The sequence below is a fragment of the Drosophila mojavensis genome, unplaced genomic scaffold (genome assembly GCF_018153725.1).
Source record: "Drosophila mojavensis isolate 15081-1352.22 unplaced genomic scaffold, ASM1815372v1 contig_36, whole genome shotgun sequence".
NCBI classification, from domain to species: domain Eukaryota; kingdom Metazoa; phylum Arthropoda; class Insecta; order Diptera; family Drosophilidae; genus Drosophila; species Drosophila mojavensis.
Window position 1 is genome coordinate 21,320,016 of NW_025318858.1, and position 18,811 is coordinate 21,338,826.

An 18,811-nucleotide genomic window follows, 5' to 3' on the forward strand; every position below is an offset into this window, starting at 1 on the left:
ATAAATAGGTCTATAATCAATTTGTATGAAGTACTCTATAAACCAGTTAGAAATACGGGTAAAAAAGAAAACATCAAAAATATAATAGCAGCGACATTTATTATTATTTGTTAAACAAATCAAATCCCGACGGTCAGCCAAAAATAAATGAGAAAAGAAAAAAACTTTTGTACAATTTAAAAGGAAGCCGAAGAGAGCGAGAGAGAAAGTATGAAAGGAGAGAGCTGCAGAGTTGATTCAATCAAGTGCCCCTACATAAAAAGTGAAATATATATACACACATACAGACACACGATAGCTAGCCTATAGAATATCTGGCAAATGTTTATACATATATAAAGTTTTTTTTTATTTATTTATTTTTGGCTGTTCGGTTTAAGCTGGCAGCAAATATATTGAAAATCCAGGCGTCTTCAACTAAGAAAATACTAACTAAACGCTAATCACAACAGCAACAACTATGAACTATGAACTATGATTTTTAGCAATACAATATAGTTCTATATATATATAAAATCACAAGTCAACAGGGCACAGCGCTTCTTAAATATATATACATATATATATATATACATAAATTCATTTCGAGCAACTTTTTAAAAACCAAAACAAAACCAACGCAAAACTTAAATTTAAACATTTAACTTTAACTCTAAACTATAAAAATATAAAAAGAAAAAATACAACTTTTTAAACTAATATTGAATTGAACCCAAGAAAGTGTTCATTAAACTAAAAAAAAAAAAAAAAAAAAAAAAAAAATATATATATATATATATATATATACAAAATATTAGTGTATATGTAACCGACACGACATTTTGTATGGCTATTTAGCTAAGTAATTTAATGTAAAGAGTTAAAACAAATTGCAAACCAAATTTAATACAAACCTAACAAATAAACAAACAAACAAAATTACATCAAAAACATTTTCCAACAAACATAAAAGAAGTAAAAACGTTTTACGATTTCATCTACATAAAAAAACTAAATAAAATAAAAGCAAATAAACGCCTAACGAAACTTCTCTTTCTAATCTACATACATATATAACAAATATACATATACATACATAAATATCTACACATACATATACACACAAAGCAACAGGCTTAAAATTTTGTTAAACAAAATTCATGAAAAATGTATGCCGCTTATGTATATAAACAGTAAAAAGTTTTGTATGCATAAAATTGTTCCAATGTTTGTCAACTGTACGCATACACACAGACACACACACACATTCAAGTTTAAACAGAAGAAGCAAAATCTGCAAAGATGTATACCTAAGTAATCAAATTGCAATCCCATAATAACAAAAATTGTATTATATCTAAGTAAACCTGCCCATAACACAAAAAAAATAAATAAATAAATAAATTAACTAAATAAAATTAAAACAGAAAATAACTCTAAATTAATAAGAAAACAAGGTTAATTAAAGTAAAAATAATATATATACATATATATATAAGAATATATATATGCGGCTATTTGTTAAGGTGATTGCGACTTTCAGCTAACAGAAACTAAATTAGTAATTGTAACATTAACTAATAAATAAAATACAAAATATTTTAAAAGCAAGCGCTTGAATTGTAAATTTTTACAAGGCAACTGTACATTTAGCGCCCACGGCATAAAAACTTAAATCTAAAAAAAAAAAAAAAAAAATTAGAAACTAAAAAAAGAAACAAAACCAAATGAGTTGAAAGGCACAGCAAAATATAAAGAAAAATAAGAAATAAATAAATAAATTAAAAATATAAAATACAAGCCAGAACGGAAATGAGTTTATTAAATATACATTTAAAAAATTCATAATTAAAAAATTAAAAACAAAAACCCAATTCGTTGCATAATATTTAAAACGAAGGTAGTATTAACTCGATTGCCTAATTCTAATATTAAAACAAAAACAAAAACAATGGAAAAACTATATAAAAAATAATTAATATTAACAGATAAAATAATAATAATTGAAAAAAAAAAAAGAAAGAAACAAGAACAACAAAAATGTTATTATACTTATTATACCGATTAAAATGAAAACAAAACAAATAAAAATAAAAATTTTATTTAGATTAAAATCTTTTGCACTCGACAAATGTTTCCCAAGCACTTTACAGCTCAAGAGGTAAGCAGTATACGTTATTAAAATTCGAATCTAATTTTTTTTACCTTCTCAACACTGGGATGATTGAATATTAAATGTAAGGCCATAGGAGCAAACAAATCAGTACGAAATGTTTATTGTATAATTTTTTCGGTTGATTTAATTATATGCATAGTTAAAAAAAAACACGGAAACCAGAGACACGTTTTATAGATCTGAGCTCAATTGAATGAGCGTTTATAGCCGTAGAGCAATGGTTAGTAGAATTTAAAACTCGTTTTTTTAAGTGACGTAATTTTACAGTTTTTTTTTTCCAATTTTAAGTAAAAAAGTAATTCGTAAGATTTCTCAGTAAACATTTTTTCCATATGTCGTCAGTGGGCCATATTTTATTGTGGGTTTCATGGTTTTGATATATTACAGTTGCTGGAAGTGTTGTGAAAAGAAATTTATAATGAAAAATACGATTATATAATAATAATAATTGTTGCTTTATTTAAAAACGTCTCTACAAAGTTGTTGCTGATTAAGTGTTAATATTTGATTCAGATAACACGCAAGTCTATTTGTATTTCTTGGTAGGTTTTCTTTTAAAAATTTCGCTACTCGCATAGCTCAATGTTTAGTTACCAAATAATATAAGTATATGTGTCATATGTATGTCATATCATATCATATCATATCAAACAGCGTCTTACCAAGGTACTAAAGAAATATTTGCTTTTTTGCTGCGAGATAAGGTTGCTGCATTGGTTGGCCAACCCATTTTTAGGGGCATCTTATGCTATCAAGCTGCTAAGCTCTTGACAGCTTTTCACTGCGAACAGTTTGCAGATAATATAATAATATAATATACTTAATTCCGACTACAATACTTTTAGAAATTTATAAGGACTTAGGTATGGAAAGTGGTCGTATAAGCATATATACCAAATATAACATCTTTTTGTGTTTTAAATTATGCACAGTTAAAATAAATATATATAATATAATGTAAAATATAATCATGCAATATATTAATATATTCAAAAGGACATTGACCTAAACTAAAAACGATTCTCTTCAATTCATTCTGCTTCATGGCTGTCCATTCGATTGATTCGCATTGTCCTTCACGTAACTTGGCGCCTGCAGCAGATCCGTGTATTGCAGCAAAGCCTCTCGCAGGGAACGGGATACCTCGGGCGATGTGGTTGTGGTGCAGTCCACCAAATAGGGATACAGGCCGATTAGTAAATCCCAGGCGGGCTTATTAACTGAATGTAATGATAGCTGAAGCTTATATACATTTAAGTTACAGTAATTTATGGCACATACCTTTGGATGCTGGCGCTTTCTTCATGGATACGACAAGTGTTGCAATAGCTTTTAGCACAAAGGAAATTTCCGAAAGGCGAAATCTGAAGAAAAAGAAAAAGAAAGGAAAAGATTATCAATCAAGAGTACAAGTTTATCTGATCTCAAATTTACCTGGGCAGTGGGCACTTTCCACTTTGGCGTTCATCGTCATTAAAGCGCTTGAGCACCTCTTGAAAACGATGAAGCAGCGCCGTCACAGCCAGTCGCCCGGCAAAGTCCTTATTAACCGTTCCTGGGGCACCAGTGCTCAATAAATTGGCATTCAGACGATTATTGTTGCATGCTGTAGCCGTAGTCTGATCCTCCAGCAGCGAAAATTGCAGCAACGTCTCGAAACAGGTTTTGGCAAAGATTTCGCGCAGCTTCCAGTCCGACTCGTAGCAAATATTGCTATCCGAAGCTGAGTGAATAGAGCCTTTGTTCAACAAGACCACAATTTGCATTATGAACTGATGCGGCATCTCGTGTGCAAAGGGCAACACCTCATCGCGCAGCAGCTCAATCACTTGACAATCTATGGTCTCATCGAGCACGATCTCCTCGAGACCGCGATCCTCGATGGTGCACACACTGACCGGAAATAGAAATTTGTCAAGTGTATCGGCCAAATCGTCCCACAGGCTGGCAAAATGTTGCGGCTTAGCGCGCGCCACTTTTAAGCCAGTGTGCAATACGCTTATCAAGCTGGATATGGCCAGCTTCCAGGTACTCGAGGAAAGACACTTGTACTTCATGGCCAGCGGAGTGCGCAGCGCCTTGACAATGTCATGCAATATCTGCTCCTGCACCACCGACTCCTCAGTGGCCGTACTTTGGTATAGCTTCACACAAATGCTAATGGATTTTTCGCCAAACGGTATATAATTCATGCTGACCACCTCGACAGAGGCATTATTCGCATAAAGACTGGCCGATTTGCCATATTTACTGTGCTCCACATTCTGCTGGAATGTGGGCGGTGCACAGGCGAATTTGCTGAAGATCAGCAGCTGACGAAAGATGGCGGGTATCAATTGGCGTATGCTCGAGTCAGACTCAACATCCTGCCTAATGGCCTCCTTTTGTATCAGCTCCATGCACTCCAGTATGCCATCATGCAGCGGGGTCAGCAAAGTATCCGACACAGTGGACATGATGTAAGGAACGGCATCCGTTTGGACGGGTATGCAGACAGCATTGGTCAGCACAGTACAGAACTTGTCAAAGTCCGATGCGCTGAATCTAAAGTTAGTAACAAATGAGGTAAGTCTTTGAATTAGTACGTAATCCATTTAACTCACCTGCTTTGAATGTGCTGAAAAATAGCGGGAAAGATCTGTATAAGAGCCGTGAGGAATGCCTGGCTTGGGATGTAAAAGTCTTCCTGGCTATCGCCGCTGCCACCCACGCCGGGCAGATATCTCGAAGTCGCTGACATTTTGGTGCTCTCCATGCCAATGCTTAGCCATATGTTCCAGGCAATCTGTTAAGTATATACATAAATAAGTAGGTTATAGCTTTATCCTGCAGACCGACGTACATTCCAGATCTCTTCATCCTGCTGCTGTGCTGACTGGCCCTCCTTGAGGCCTCGGTCCGTGCTGTTATGGTACATAATCTCCTGCAACGACTTGAGTGCCGCCAGAGAAACTTCACCATTCTTGCTCAACGCCGCATTTTGAATGAACTCCAGTATAAGCGACCAAGCACGTTCGAAATCCCCCAGCACTTGAAGCAGCTCACGCTTGGTGTTGAACACTCGACAAACGCCAGACAGGGTTAACACCTGCGTTTCGGCCCACTGCTTTTGGGCCGTGTTACGCGAATGGTGTATCAGTATATTGCCACTGGCATCCACCTTCTCGTTACTGGCCGAACTGCTCAGTGCACGCACGTTGTCCAGCAATGGGAAGAGCACTTGCCACACCAAAGCCTGCCAGGTGGGTGGGTTAAGCAGAGTGCCATGCGCTGCAATTGTGGAGAAGAGCGTTTGCCCCGCTGACTTGCGCACCGCTGGCCGCAAATCCACGCACAGCTCGCCCAGCTTGGCGTACAGGCACATCCACAGTTTGTCAAACTGTGGCATTTTCAAAGTGCCTGGAAAGTCGGGCAGTATGGCCACATCCTCAAGCTGTGTGGACATCAGTTTATCCTGGTTTTGATTGAAAAAGTCGGAGATATTCCACTGCAAAAGCAACAGCAAATCAATAATTAATCCAGTAACTAGGATCGCAATCCCTTACCATGAGTCCAATGGCTGTCAATGAAATATTTAGCTCCTGTGTCTGGGAACCAAATTTCGCTGCTGTGCTGATGCATAGGGGCAGACAACGCCAGGGCATGACCGTAAGAAAGTCGGTAATGACCAGCTGCAGGCATTGAAAGGCAGTGCGTATCAGCGGCTCTCCGTGGTGATCATTAACAGCGCCAATTATCTCGATTATAGCAGGCCAGCCAAACGATAATATCTCTCCAGCTGTATTCAGAATCTGGAGCACACAATCCAATTGGCGCTGACGTACATCCGCATGCATAACAGTGGACAGCTCAGAGAGTGGACTTAGCAACATGGTTTGCAATTCCTATGAGTGCAGGAATATAACTTAATATATAATTATCTGGGCTATAGTAATTCCACCTACCAAGTTCTCTTTGAGAGGCTGTTTGTGCTTGAATTGCAGCGCTGATTTAACCAGATAAGTTATAGCCTCAACGCCCCATTCGCGCATGCGTATATGCCGATGCTGGCAAACCTCGAGCAGGTGATTGGTAAGCGGTCGCCAGAGCACCTCGATGCGTGGCATATTTACCAGTCCGGTTTCCATCAGTTTGGCGACAGCAAAGAGCGACGGCTCACGATTGGCATAGGCCAGCTCCATGGCCTCGTGGGAGAGTTTGCACAGTGCATCAATTAGATGATGCAGGGCGACATCATCTAGACACTGACTCGATTCGAACAGTTGCCCAATCATTTGCGACAGCACAGGCAAATCAGCCATTACGGCCGTCTGTATGCCCACGTTGGCTTCCACGGCGGGCTTGGGCATTGCCTGCAAGCTGCCGCCCGTCGAGGGCTTCAAGCCCAATATCCATACCAAATGCTGCAGCGTCTGCAGCACAATGTGCCACGACGTGCCCAAAATACTGCCATTGTTGTGTGCCAGCAAAAGAATCGCTCGCATGCATTGCAGATTCTTGTTGGTCAACATTACTGGAGCCTGCATCACACTGTGCGGCAACGAGGCGCTGGGCAACGGAGTGCCAACTGCCACAATCTGTGGTCGAAAGTCGCCGCTATCAGCGTTGCAGCTGTTAATAAATTGACTGCTCAGATCCTGACTGCCGCTGCGCGTGTGGCCTGTCAATTTACAATGAAAATATTATTATAAAATATTATTAAATATATAACTAAATATAAATTTATAATGCTTACATCTTAGGTCAACGTCTGGCTGTGCGCTATTGGCAAATATGGATACGGCATAGTGTGGCGGAAAGGAGGCGCGACACATGGCCATTATAAAAGCATCGCGTGGCTGAAGCTGCTGCAACATGCCACAAAGCGCCGCATAGTTCTGCATGGCTTTCAAAATATTCTCGGTGGTGCCCTCATCGATTGACGTTTCCACCAGCGGAATGAATGCGCTTAGCAGTCCAGACCAGCTGGAATTTATCAATTGTAAACACAACGGCTTATACTCCTCGTCAGTAATAATGGCCATATTGTGTGTGGGATGCAATTCCGGTGTGCGCTGAATAACTCCGCCAATGGAACGGGTTATATCCAACAGAATGGCATAGGCCACAGAAATGCCATAGCTATCGGGTATGTTGGGCGCATCCAGTTTGTCCAACATTTCCAAACTAAAACATAACATAATTATTAATATACAGTAGATAAGACTGTTGCTGCTGCTGGTGCTTACTAGACAGCCTTTGGTAAGCCGGGCGCAAAGCTGGCGACCAAAGGCAGATAGGCGCCGCGGAACATAAAACCGCACTGATTGTTCCCTCCACTAGACAATGCCGCCAATGTACTTGGCTGCTGTCCGGACGCTCCAATTGCCTGTTGTCCACCATTGCTCAGCACTGCTGATGCATTGATCAGTGAGTAACGCACATAGCTACCCATAGCGGCAATCATGTCGTGTACAATATGCGTTGCGTGATTCTTCAAATCATACGATTTGCAGAAGAAAGCAATCAACGTGGATCGTGTTACCAGCTTGTGAATCACCTCCAGAGCTAATGCACGCTGCCAATGCGGCTTGTCGGGATCCAAGAATTTAATGATCAGCGACAAAAAGATCTCGCACTCGGTAACTAATATTGTATGATACTTCTGTATCAATATGGCCACCAAGCGAAGCAAACGCATGCTTATGGGAAACAGTGGCTTGTCCACGGGCACAGCCGCTGTGCCATTGCTCGGCGCTGGCAATTGGCGATGCTTGACATTGGGCGAGAACAGTTTAATGACCAAAGCACACACCCGTTCCTTCAAGAGCAAGCGAAACTCTTGATTCTGCAAAGGAAAAGAGATGTATTTATATTGTGCATATATAATTATCCTAAAGTTCAGCTAACCTCATGAAATACAGCGCTAAAGTTGCTTAGGACTGCTTCTAGCAGCTCGAGTCCAAAGGTTCGCGTCATTTCTGTCATGCCCAGCAGCCAGAAGGGTTGCTCCGCATTGACCAGCTGCACCAGATCCTGGAACAGATGAAATGCATCCATTGCAAAAGTTTGCCCATCCTGGGTACTGTTATTGGCGTCGGTGTCGGGACTATTCGAGCCAGATTGCTGCGGTGGTTGCTGTTGCTGTTGTGGCTGCAGACTGTGCACTGAATCTTTCTCCAAATAAACGCGCTCAAAGACCAATGAGACTAGCTGCCGTATGGTTGCACCTGCCGTATTCACAATCGTTGGATTCTTGGTATAGTGCAAGCGAAAACACAAGACCAGAGCCTTGGCCAGCGTGTCGCCATGTACCACCAGATTGGTTGTCAGTAGCAACGTCACCGTTTGCAGCACCTTCACTTCCTCTATGTTGTGCTCCATCAGTGTCCACAATGCATTTGTGATATACAAAGCGCCCTTCTGATCGACTACCTGCTGTGTAATCAGACGTTGCATCATGCCCAGGCAGAACTATAAACAAACAAAACAGGTAACAGTGGCGGAACTATGCAACGATAATGAATGACTCACCTTGATAATTTTCAAGTCTTTTGTTTCGCAGCCTTGCACGAGCGGATAGAGTATCTGATTGACGGTGTAGTAAACAGAATTTTGTTGGCTGCTGCCGGCGGTGCATAATTTGGAGATTGCCTCCTCGCATGCCTGCAAGAAAAACGTAACTTAATGACCATTGACAAATCAATTAACGCAATTGTCATAAAAAAAATCAATTTAATTTCTTTTTATTGCTGACCGGTTGGCCTGATAGCAATTTCATAATTGCGTCGTACACACACAGGTGCAGAGAGGAGACGCACCCATCAACCCCTCCCTCTTTAAGACTCCTTGCAGCCCACAAAACAACCACCGTATGACAAATTTACGTTATGATGCACACGTCAGCGGATTTAAGCAGGAGGCAACAGCAGCTGACCCTGGGCTAAGCCGAGCCACTTACCTCTTTTATTTGCGGGTACTTCTTCTTGGTTTCAAGTGAGAGCGTCTTGAAGTCTGCCTGTAGGGCCTCAACAAATTTATGCACATCGGTGCCACCGCCCACCACCCCGCCGCCCACAAATGACATAGTTACACACGACTTTTTTTGTTCCGTTTCAACTGCTGTTGTGTGCTTTTTGTATAAACGCGACACTTAGCGCATTATATGTGTTCAACATTTAATTACAACAATAACGCTAAAAACACATCCGCCTAATCTCACTTTACGCTTATATATGAACCAAACAATTGTACGCAAGCGAGCACAATAACAACGTCGGGTGTTGAAAAATTTTTGTGAATCGTTACTGACAGCTGCAGCTGACGTACACAGTTTATCGATAAGTGCAATGGCGCTAGTGTTCGGACATGTAAACCGTTGAGCAGCTGTTGTCTTATTTGCAATAGGATTTATATTTATATATATTTTAAGTTGTAAGTAGTATTTGGCCAAAATACAATATATTTTTTCTTCAGTAATAAGTAAAGTTTTATAATATAAAATAGTTCGGTAAGCTAATTGCAACAATACTGGGTATTTTTTAATATAAGAAATAATTTAAATTAGTAGTAAGATGTTACTGTTATTAACAGTCTGACAACAGTTTAACAGATTAACACATTCCTGTTATGCAAGCTGTTATTCGTAACAGGGTGATTACAATCATTAGTAGAAAAGGCAAGAAGAAGCACAGCAGCACGACCAGCGGACGAGCACGGCCGACTCGCAGCACCCGTTGGCGACGTCGCGGAGTAAACAAAAAAACTGTATTTGAGATTCACTTTAATGAGATTAAAACCCTAAATTCTAAAGGCATTTGATTGTATACGTGCTCGCCATAAAGTGCATAAACCAACAAAAGTGTCATAATCCATGTAAAAACAACAGAAAATAGTCAAAAACGAAGCAGTAACTAAAATAAAAACCAGCAGAAAAACTCGCGAAACCTTTGCATACACAGAAATAAACGCTTAGACTGTGCTTTTGTTGTTGCTGTAGTGCCTGGCCTGAATGACTAATGAAACAGCTTGAAAGCCAACTGACAATAAATTTTGTCAAAACAAATACTCGGGTAGAGGCTGCCAAGGAGATTCAACGCAACAAATTATTGTCATAATTCTTGTTTTATGTATATGTATGTGCATTGTCAAGAAAACGTTAATTAATTATGAGCAAACACTAAAAATAGCTGATAAAAAAAAAGGAAGAGAACAGGCCATCTAGTAATTATGCTTGACCCTGGTCCAACAATAGCCATAGCCACAGACCCAGCGCCGACGACTTTGTCGCTGTCTTCTGGCTAACGCTGCCGTTGACGTTAACGCTGACGGCGCTGTCTCAGTCGCTGCTTCAATTAACAAATTTACTCGCCAAAGTTGACGTTGACGTTGGCGTAGCGACTAAGCTGCTGCAGGTAAGTAAGTGTGTGCGAGAGATACAAAGAGTGAGCGAGGGAGATGAAGAAAGGGAAGGGAGATGGTGGGTATATGGATGAGGGCCAGTGATAATGCAATGGGCCAAGCGGTGACTGCGCGGTTTTTTTTTATACATTTCATACTCTGTAACTATTGCAAAATATTTTTGTGGGGGTATAATGAAGTTGGGTAAGTGTGTCGGTGACTGAGAGAGGAAGATATCGATAGGTGTACATATGTATGTGTATATCAATACTTCAAGCTCACTTGATTAAGCTGTTTCTATCTATGTTAAAGTTTCGGGAAAACCTTAAACGAAGTAAGTTTATTATTTCGATGAATAACGATTTAGGGACTTGAATCATATATAACTAAAACTTGTACATAGCTTAAATTTATTCTACTAAGTCTTAGTTTAAAAGCATAGAGATTAATGTTTTGCACGGTATCTACTAGTCGATCAGCCTTGTCTACAACACTTCTCACTTAGTTGATTGTTTAATTTATTAACATAAGCATAATGTTGTATTTTTCTTTCTGTTTTGTCTATTGAAAGATTGAGTAATAGTGTTTTTTGTTGTTCGCATTTTATTCACTTTTTGTATTGCCAAATTATTCAATATTGGGAGCAAAGGTTTGATTCAGCTAGACGGAAATGCTTTGCATAGAGCTAGCTGATCAGTTATATACAATACATATATTTTTATAAATATATATGTAATATCCACAGCTAAAGCTGGTCAACGCCTTCTTTTTGGCATTTTTGATGCGACTGTGATTGATAGCAACATGGTCCAACCGAAGATTTTTTTTCTCCTATTTTTTTGTAGTTTTCCTTAGTTTAGTAGGAAACCCGTTTTGTCAGTATAACCGTCGATTATCTGCGGTTCAATGTACTTATCAGGGTCCATAGTTTTTGTACAATTTCAAGAAGAGAAGCAAAAGCAATGCTGTGCTAGCTACACCTACATCTTTATACATATATGTATGTATATATAAATATTTATGTATATGTATGTATTTATATTCATATGATGTAATATATTTTTACAATTGTTATAACTTATCAGCGCGTTAAATAATAATTGTAAATTTTAACATATCTATCGCAATTCGACACTGTTCCAGAGCTCATTTCAAAAGCTATACACTCAAAACATTTTTTAATTATATATACATATATATGTATGTATATGAAAAAAAAAAAAAACACGTTTTGGAGGTTTTCTATCTTTATATAGTGAATTTAATTAGAGTCTATACATTAAATGTTGGTAATTGCCATGCGAACTAATTCGAAAGCACGACCTCTGCCAACCAAAGTTACTGGAGGCGAATCAGCTTAGTTTGAATAGAATTAAATATAAATTTCGACTACATAATTCTGCTGAATAATATACAAAATTATATGTTTGTATGTATGTATACTGTATTTGTAGTAGCTTAACAATATAATTTCATTCTACATTGTTCTCTGTACTACGAGTGTAGTCAACTGATAAGACGAGAGCTAATTGGTATGGTCCGTTGATTATGTTAGGGCACAGCATGTCGGGCAGACCGGAAGTATTCTATTGATTAGCATTCTGTGTGCCCTGCAGGCAGGCAGGTGCCTAAATAAAGCTCTTATCAGCGCAGATGACTCATCATGCGAGATGAAATATCAGCAGTCTAATCTAATAATTATAATGTATAATATAATATATTATATATATAGTATGCATCACTTTCGCTTTTTAAATGTCAGAATTTGTGCGCGTCACTCTGCGGTCTCCAATATAATGCTGATTATTAGTTTTGTCATGGAAACTGTTTGCATAGGGATTTACGTTTCAGTTTAGAACTCGTCTTGAGATTTTCATTTGCTCTTCTTTGATAAGCGGCTAAATGGCAGAGAGTGCGTCAAAGAAAACACCATAAACAATCTTAAAACAAAGAAACAAAAATATCGCACTGACAACTGAAATACATATGTTTTCTTAGCTGTCTTGTACGTAGACTAATAACAACTGTATATTGAATCATCTATATAAGTTGTGTCTAATCATAAAACGGGGTTTTCTCATCTTCACAATGTGAAAAGTGGGTAGATTAGGTATATTTGTCTGTTTGACAATTTGATATATCATTATTGGTAGCTTCTAGACACTATGAGCTAAATTCACTTGACAATTTGATATGTCATTATTGGTAGCTTCTAGACACTTTATAAGCTAAATTGAGCCAGTATGACGATGATAACTCATATAGTTCGCCCACTGGCATATTTTAAAGCATATCAGTTTGTATCGAAAAATTTCACGGAGAGACCTGTTTTCTCTTTTCAAAATTTAATGTCAAAAATTACTAAATTAGTTACTGAATACCTAAGTGTTGTGTGATTGATGATTGGTTGCCTGATTGCCAAATTTCATAATGGAAAATTTATTTACAAAAATCGAATTATTATCAGTAATTAGAAAAATTTCCCAGCTAGATTAGAAATGTTTAAAAAAGTCGAATATTTTGCATAATAATTCAGTTGCATTATCTACTAGTTAGCTTGTGATTAGAGGGTAAAGAACACCGAATCAGAGAGATATGTTCAGGTGCTTGACTTGCTTTTAATGAGTTCTTTATTTATTCTTTGGTATTCGATTAGATAAAGACGCCCAGACACTGACCAATTATCTATATCTATATATATTACTGATAAGTCAGTTAGAGCATTTCACTTTTTAAGGCAGAGGCCAAGCAATTAACACCAATTGAATTTCGAGATAATAGAAAGCAAAACGCATTACAAACAGAAAAATTAATCAGTATTTAAACAGAACTATTTTATATTTTATTTATAATGGAGTGATTACACTTTGCAAATATTTGGAAAGTTAATTAAAATTTTAAAAAAATATGTCAATACGTTCTAAAATATATCCTATTTCCTTAAGATCCACTGTGTGATTGTGTATCGATTGTTATAAATAAAAAACTAAACTTTCGGTCATTTAGGCTTTGACGTGTGTCGTTAAACAGGTTCGTTATTATTTTAATGGAGGTCAGCGGAGGAAATAATTCTAAAAATAAGTCACACCTATTATTAACATTTGAAAGCCCTTTATATTAAACAAGTTTGCTAATGGCGCATATAAATATTTATAAATATAAATAGTATATATGTATATAATATATGCGATAAAGTCACATTCCAGCTAACAGAAAAGCTTGTAAACGCAACTGAAATCTATAATCTCTAGCGATAAGCCAGGAAATTCGCATTTGACAATAGACTGATTAAAAATGTTTTGGCTTAAATTACGGCAGCTTTCAGATACCTGATTTCTAATCTGAAGTATCTGGTTCAAGGCAAGTCAAGTGTGTTTGTGTGTGTATGTGTATCTACAATAACAATCGACGAAATCGCTTCAGCTTCAACTTCTGAATTCGAAATGGGTCAAGAATTGTTTAGCTTTTTTGAAAAAGTTAACTTTATTATCTCTCTGCGCATGCAAAACAGCGCGGCGTAGCAACAAATGTGGATGCTGACTGGCCAGTGTTGGCAGCTCTTGAATAGCAAGAAAAAAGCAGGTTTTTTTTTGTGAACAGAATTTTATGTTTGTATAGGCTAGGTTAAGTTGGCTTTTAAGTACGTTTCACTTAAGTATATTAAGTCAATATTCAATTTGTTGGTGAGGAAATAACTGTTTCTTACTCTTCGTTGAAAATAAGGCTGTAGCCAAATTTGTCGGGAATCAAGCTAAACTTCCAACACTGATGCGGTTGCTATTTATGCGCATTTGCAACATTTGTCCTCCTCATTAGCATGAGGGCAGTAACGCAGCAGCTAAAAACTTCATCTTCAGCAATTTTAATGTTAAAGTAAAATAATTTGCTCTGCCTGCGTCAGTAAACGTGTTTTGTATACTTATTAAAAAAAAAAAAAAAAAAAAAACAACAAAATTTCTATCAGTAAAAAAAAAAGAAGATAAAGCAAAAATTTTGATGGAAGTTTCTAACGTTAATGTTTGAAAGTAATGAGTTTTTGTAAGTGCTCGATAAGTAAACTAATTAAAGCGATTTTTTTAGTTTTCCTAATCTGCGGCCAATTAACATTTTAAGCAGAAAAAAATCTTGACGATAAACCAAATGTTCATTTCCCTTTGACAACCAAAAAGATTGTTAGTTTAACAAAAACAAAATCTATAAGTAGGAGAAATTGCTAAACAAAAATATATATATATATTAAATAGTCGTTCTTAACAAAGCTTTACCAGTCAAAATCAAAAAAATTTCGTTTTATACTTTAATCGTTGAATTCATGGAATTATATTTGATGGAGCTTAAGCACACATTTTTAGCAATAAAAGATAGCGATTTAAGCAGGTGGTATATTATGATTAGATTAGCGAACCAATAGCAAAATCACTACTGAAAGTAATTCGACAATTGTATTAACTTATTTATCGGTTCGAACTAAACCAATGCAGTCAAAGTTCAAATTTTTACAAAATGACTGAACCGAACCGAATCCAACCGAACCGGTTCACAAAGGCTTGAGGTAACTCAGTTAACGATATACATATGCATAAAGCAAAAGCTCATCACTATTAATACTTATCGAATTGTCAATTGTATGCTCGTACAAAATTCGTTCGTCTAAGCAGAAAAGATAAGATAAATATCACACAACTCGATAATTACAAGAACAGAAGAAGAATGCAAAATGTTATTAAAACGTTGTTTTTGACTCAATAAGTTGAATTCTTAGGCGCGCTTTCATTGTTTATTTCCGTCGAACACTTGACACACGCACACAGCCACGCAAAATAATGAAGTTGCCTTTTAAAAACGACATATGTATACACATACACATGTATGTATATGTATGTACGCGCGTGTATGTTTACAATTTCCTTTTGTGAACTAAGTATTCTTGTTTATCTTTCGTTGCAGTCGCTTCACGTTCGTTGGGCCGTACTAAGCAAAGCGCGTATAATAAATCTAGAAACTAATAGCTATAAGAACAATACTTCATCTTAACATTTGAGATTTTACAACTAGAAGATTCGAGATGGCTGCTGTTGGCAACATACACAATACGCGCATTTTGCGCTTTCTCCTGGTTCTGATTGTCGTCATACTCACAATATTCATCTATGCATCATACTCAACGACTGCGACGCTGACGCCGACGCATATGCATGCAGCAGCGCCGCCGCCGACGCCGCAACAGCTGACAGCAGGTGGACATCAACCGCAACAGCAACAGCAACAGCAGCAGCAACCGTTGATGGCGGCGCCGAATAATACAGGTGAATTCGGTTTAGCGCCCGCAGAGGAATCCAGTATCAGCAACAGTATCAACAACAACAACAACAATAACAAAGCAAAGCAACCGGAACAACAACAGCATAAGAAACCCCAACATCGTTTGCCCACCATAGATGAAGACGCTCTGCTGGATGGAGGTGCAGCTGGCGCTAGTCCCATGGCAATTGGCAGCGAACAAGGCGATGAGCTGCTCGAAGAGCCACAATATGTGCAAAATATTGATGCAATTACAGGTGAGTAGATGCACTAATTGTCATTGGCCATTGCTAACTAAAAACAATATTGCAGGCAACATCAACACTAACAGCAACAACAATAACAATAGCGAAGCTAAGCAAACAGCAGCGGTTGCTGTTGGCCAGCAACAACAGCAACTTCAACAGCAGCAATCGCCTTCAGACATTGAGGTTCTGATGATACCCACATCCAATTTGCAAAAGTTCATCGAGAATGCTGATAAGATTTTGAAGAACATGACAGCCAATAGTAGCAGCAGCCCCAACAGCAACATCAACATGGCTGCAGCTCCAGCACTACCAGCAGCTCCATCGGCAGTTGCCTCCGCGCCCAGCGAACAGCGCACGGGTTGGTTAACTAATATTGGGCGTGGCATGTTGGCTTGTTTTGTGCAAATTAAAAACAACATAGAACAAAAAATATCAACAGTTATCTATGTCTCTGTCATGCCGAACTTTAAATACCCTGTCAGTTTAAACTATTTAATAATAATTAAATATCTCTCAGGGATTATATTTGGGTCTAGCATTTATGACAATCTATTCATACAAAGAACAATTTGCAAAGTATTTATTTAAGATACCTGCAGCTAAAATTGAAATTTGTGAGAGATCTCAGCTATGGTCCAAAGTGAAGACCGTAATGTCTCCCATTAGTTATGTTTGAAGTCTCAGACTTATTGTTAAATCTAGTTAGATAAATAATGTAGGCTATAAAGATTGCAAAGTAATTACAAAAATAATTATTTTGAGTACAAAATGTCTGTTAGCAGAAGCTTATTTGCAACGGCACTTATATACGTATATAACTTCAAAAGCACCTTTGAGCAACAACTACATCTACCCATTAGCTGAAACGTCTGTCATTACGTTAGCTATTGTTTGCATTCTAATTGGCAGACAGTGCGAAGTATCGCATTTCCTTAACGGGTCTAAATAGCGGGTCAGACAAAGAAAGGTTCGGCTTGTTTGTTTGCAAATTATACAACAGCGCACATGACGTGCCCATGCTCCATAAAGTATATAGAATTTATATAATATATATAAATATATATATATATTTTTTGTATATATATATATAATTAGGTTTTCCCAGCAATTACTCACTTTTCCTCATTTATTTGCAGATAAGACCAATCAACCTGGTTTGATGGAGGACGTGCAATTAAATTTGCTGGATAATAACAATGCACCTGTTGGCTCTTACGCTGTAATGCCCGTAAAAGTGATCGCAGAGGAGAGCAAAAAGAAGGCGCCGACAGTTAAGCCAAAACCGAAACCCATCAACAACAAACCATCCAATGGTCCCATGGATCCCTCAAAGGGCATTCCAGCAGAGAGAATTTATGAGAGCGGACATCTAAATGAGGAAATTGATGTGGAACGTATATGTCCTTCAAATGGATTAAATACTCGTCTACTTATACTGATCACCTCTGCTCAGACTCATGCAGATGCTCGGATGTCCATACGCCAAACATGGGGACATTATGGAACAAGAAGAGACATAAGCTTGGCATTTGTTTTGGGTCGAGGCACAAACGAGACAGTGAATGCGGCTTTAAGCCAGGAGAATTATATGTATGGGGATCTAATACGTGGAAATTTTATTGATTCGTACAATAATCTAACGCTAAAGACAATCTCATCGTTGGAATGGACCGATCAACATTGTTCGAATGCCAAATATATATTGAAAACAGATGATGACATGTTTATTAATGTGCCCAAGCTACTGAATTTTCTCACACAACTTGAGAAGCACAAGCAAAAGCGCGCTATCTACGGCCGTTTGGCCAAGAAGTGGAAGCCCATACGTAATAAGAAATCAAAGTACTACGTATCGACTGATCAATTTCCTGCGTCTGTATTTCCATCGTTTACAACGGGACCTGCGTACGTAATGACAGGGTCAATAGTTCACGATCTATATGTTAGATCTTTGAAGACCGTCTATCTGAAACTGGAGGACGTCTTCACTACAGGAATTGTGGCACAGAGTTTGGGCATTGAGCGTATACATGTGACTGAGTTTGTCAATCGTCGTATATCGTTTAATCCATGCAATATAAGAAATGCAATTAGCGTCCATATGATAAAATCGAATGAACAATTCGATCTGTGGAAGAAGCTGCTGGACCAGGCCACAAAATGTAAATAGTATTTTAGGGTTAAGCTGTGAATTTAATGTTTAAAGCGAAAAAAAGGCAGCTAGTGGCAGCAAATAGTAAATATCTTAGTATATTAAGAATTAGAGATATGTATCTATATCTTATATATACTCGTGTTAAATGCATACGGTTTTAAGTGTACTATCACATTTGTTTTTAATTTCGTTTTGTTTTGTAGTTTAATTTTAGCATTATAAATGCCATTAATTAATTATCTAATAATTAGCTATAATTATGTTAATAAGTATGTTAACGCAAATGAAAGAAAGAAAAGAAAAACAATCGAAATAGTCTCAAAGAAAATGTGGTCCATTGTGGTCACCTGTGTCTTTTTTTATTTTTTCGAAATATAAAAAGGCAGCTCTTTTAAGTATATGCATATAGCGAATTGTATTTATATCTAGAATGAAATGTCAGCTACATTTAGTTGCAAACAGTTTTAAATGGAAAAGAGCTTTTTCAAAAATTTGAGCGGTAATTCACACGATTTCGATAGTCGATTATTCATGTCATATTTCGATTTATACTGAGTGCCCTTATTGAAC

General features: G+C 37.6%; 2 protein-coding genes across 5 annotated transcripts; one reads left to right on the forward strand and one right to left on the reverse strand.

Moving 5' to 3' along the window:
* Positions 1–2,591: 2,591 nt before the first annotated feature.
* LOC6577485 (protein MON2 homolog) lies at positions 2,592–9,432 on the reverse strand. Its single transcript, XM_002003416.4, has 12 exons — positions 9,096–9,432; positions 8,669–8,800; positions 8,045–8,608; positions 7,384–7,982; positions 6,891–7,321; positions 6,100–6,815; positions 5,701–6,039; positions 4,998–5,642; positions 4,759–4,940; positions 3,590–4,699; positions 3,437–3,519; positions 2,592–3,375 (listed from the first exon to the last, which is right to left on the reverse strand). Exons 1-12 carry the CDS (start codon positions 9,219–9,221, stop codon positions 3,197–3,199), a joined length of 5,106 nt encoding a protein of 1,701 aa, XP_002003452.1. The 5' UTR covers positions 9,222–9,432; the 3' UTR covers positions 2,592–3,196.
* Positions 9,433–9,801: 369 nt separating this feature from the next.
* On the forward strand, positions 9,802–18,407 carry LOC6577486. 4 transcript variants are annotated; one of them, XM_015165698.3, is made up of 4 exons: positions 9,802–10,548; positions 15,482–16,092; positions 16,148–16,444; positions 17,223–18,407. In XM_015165698.3, the coding sequence occupies exons 2-4, from the start codon at positions 15,600–15,602 to the stop codon at positions 18,254–18,256; spliced, it is 1,824 nt and encodes a 607-aa protein (XP_015021184.1). In that variant the 5' UTR covers positions 9,802–10,548; positions 15,482–15,599; the 3' UTR covers positions 18,257–18,407. The 4 variants fall into 4 exon arrangements, with proteins under 4 accessions (XP_015021184.1, XP_015021183.1, XP_015021185.1 ...); XM_015165697.3 differs by lacking the exon at positions 9,802–10,548 and adding an exon at positions 14,953–15,086; XM_015165699.3 differs by lacking the exon at positions 9,802–10,548 and adding an exon at positions 15,130–15,411.
* Positions 18,408–18,811: the final 404 nt, after the last annotated feature.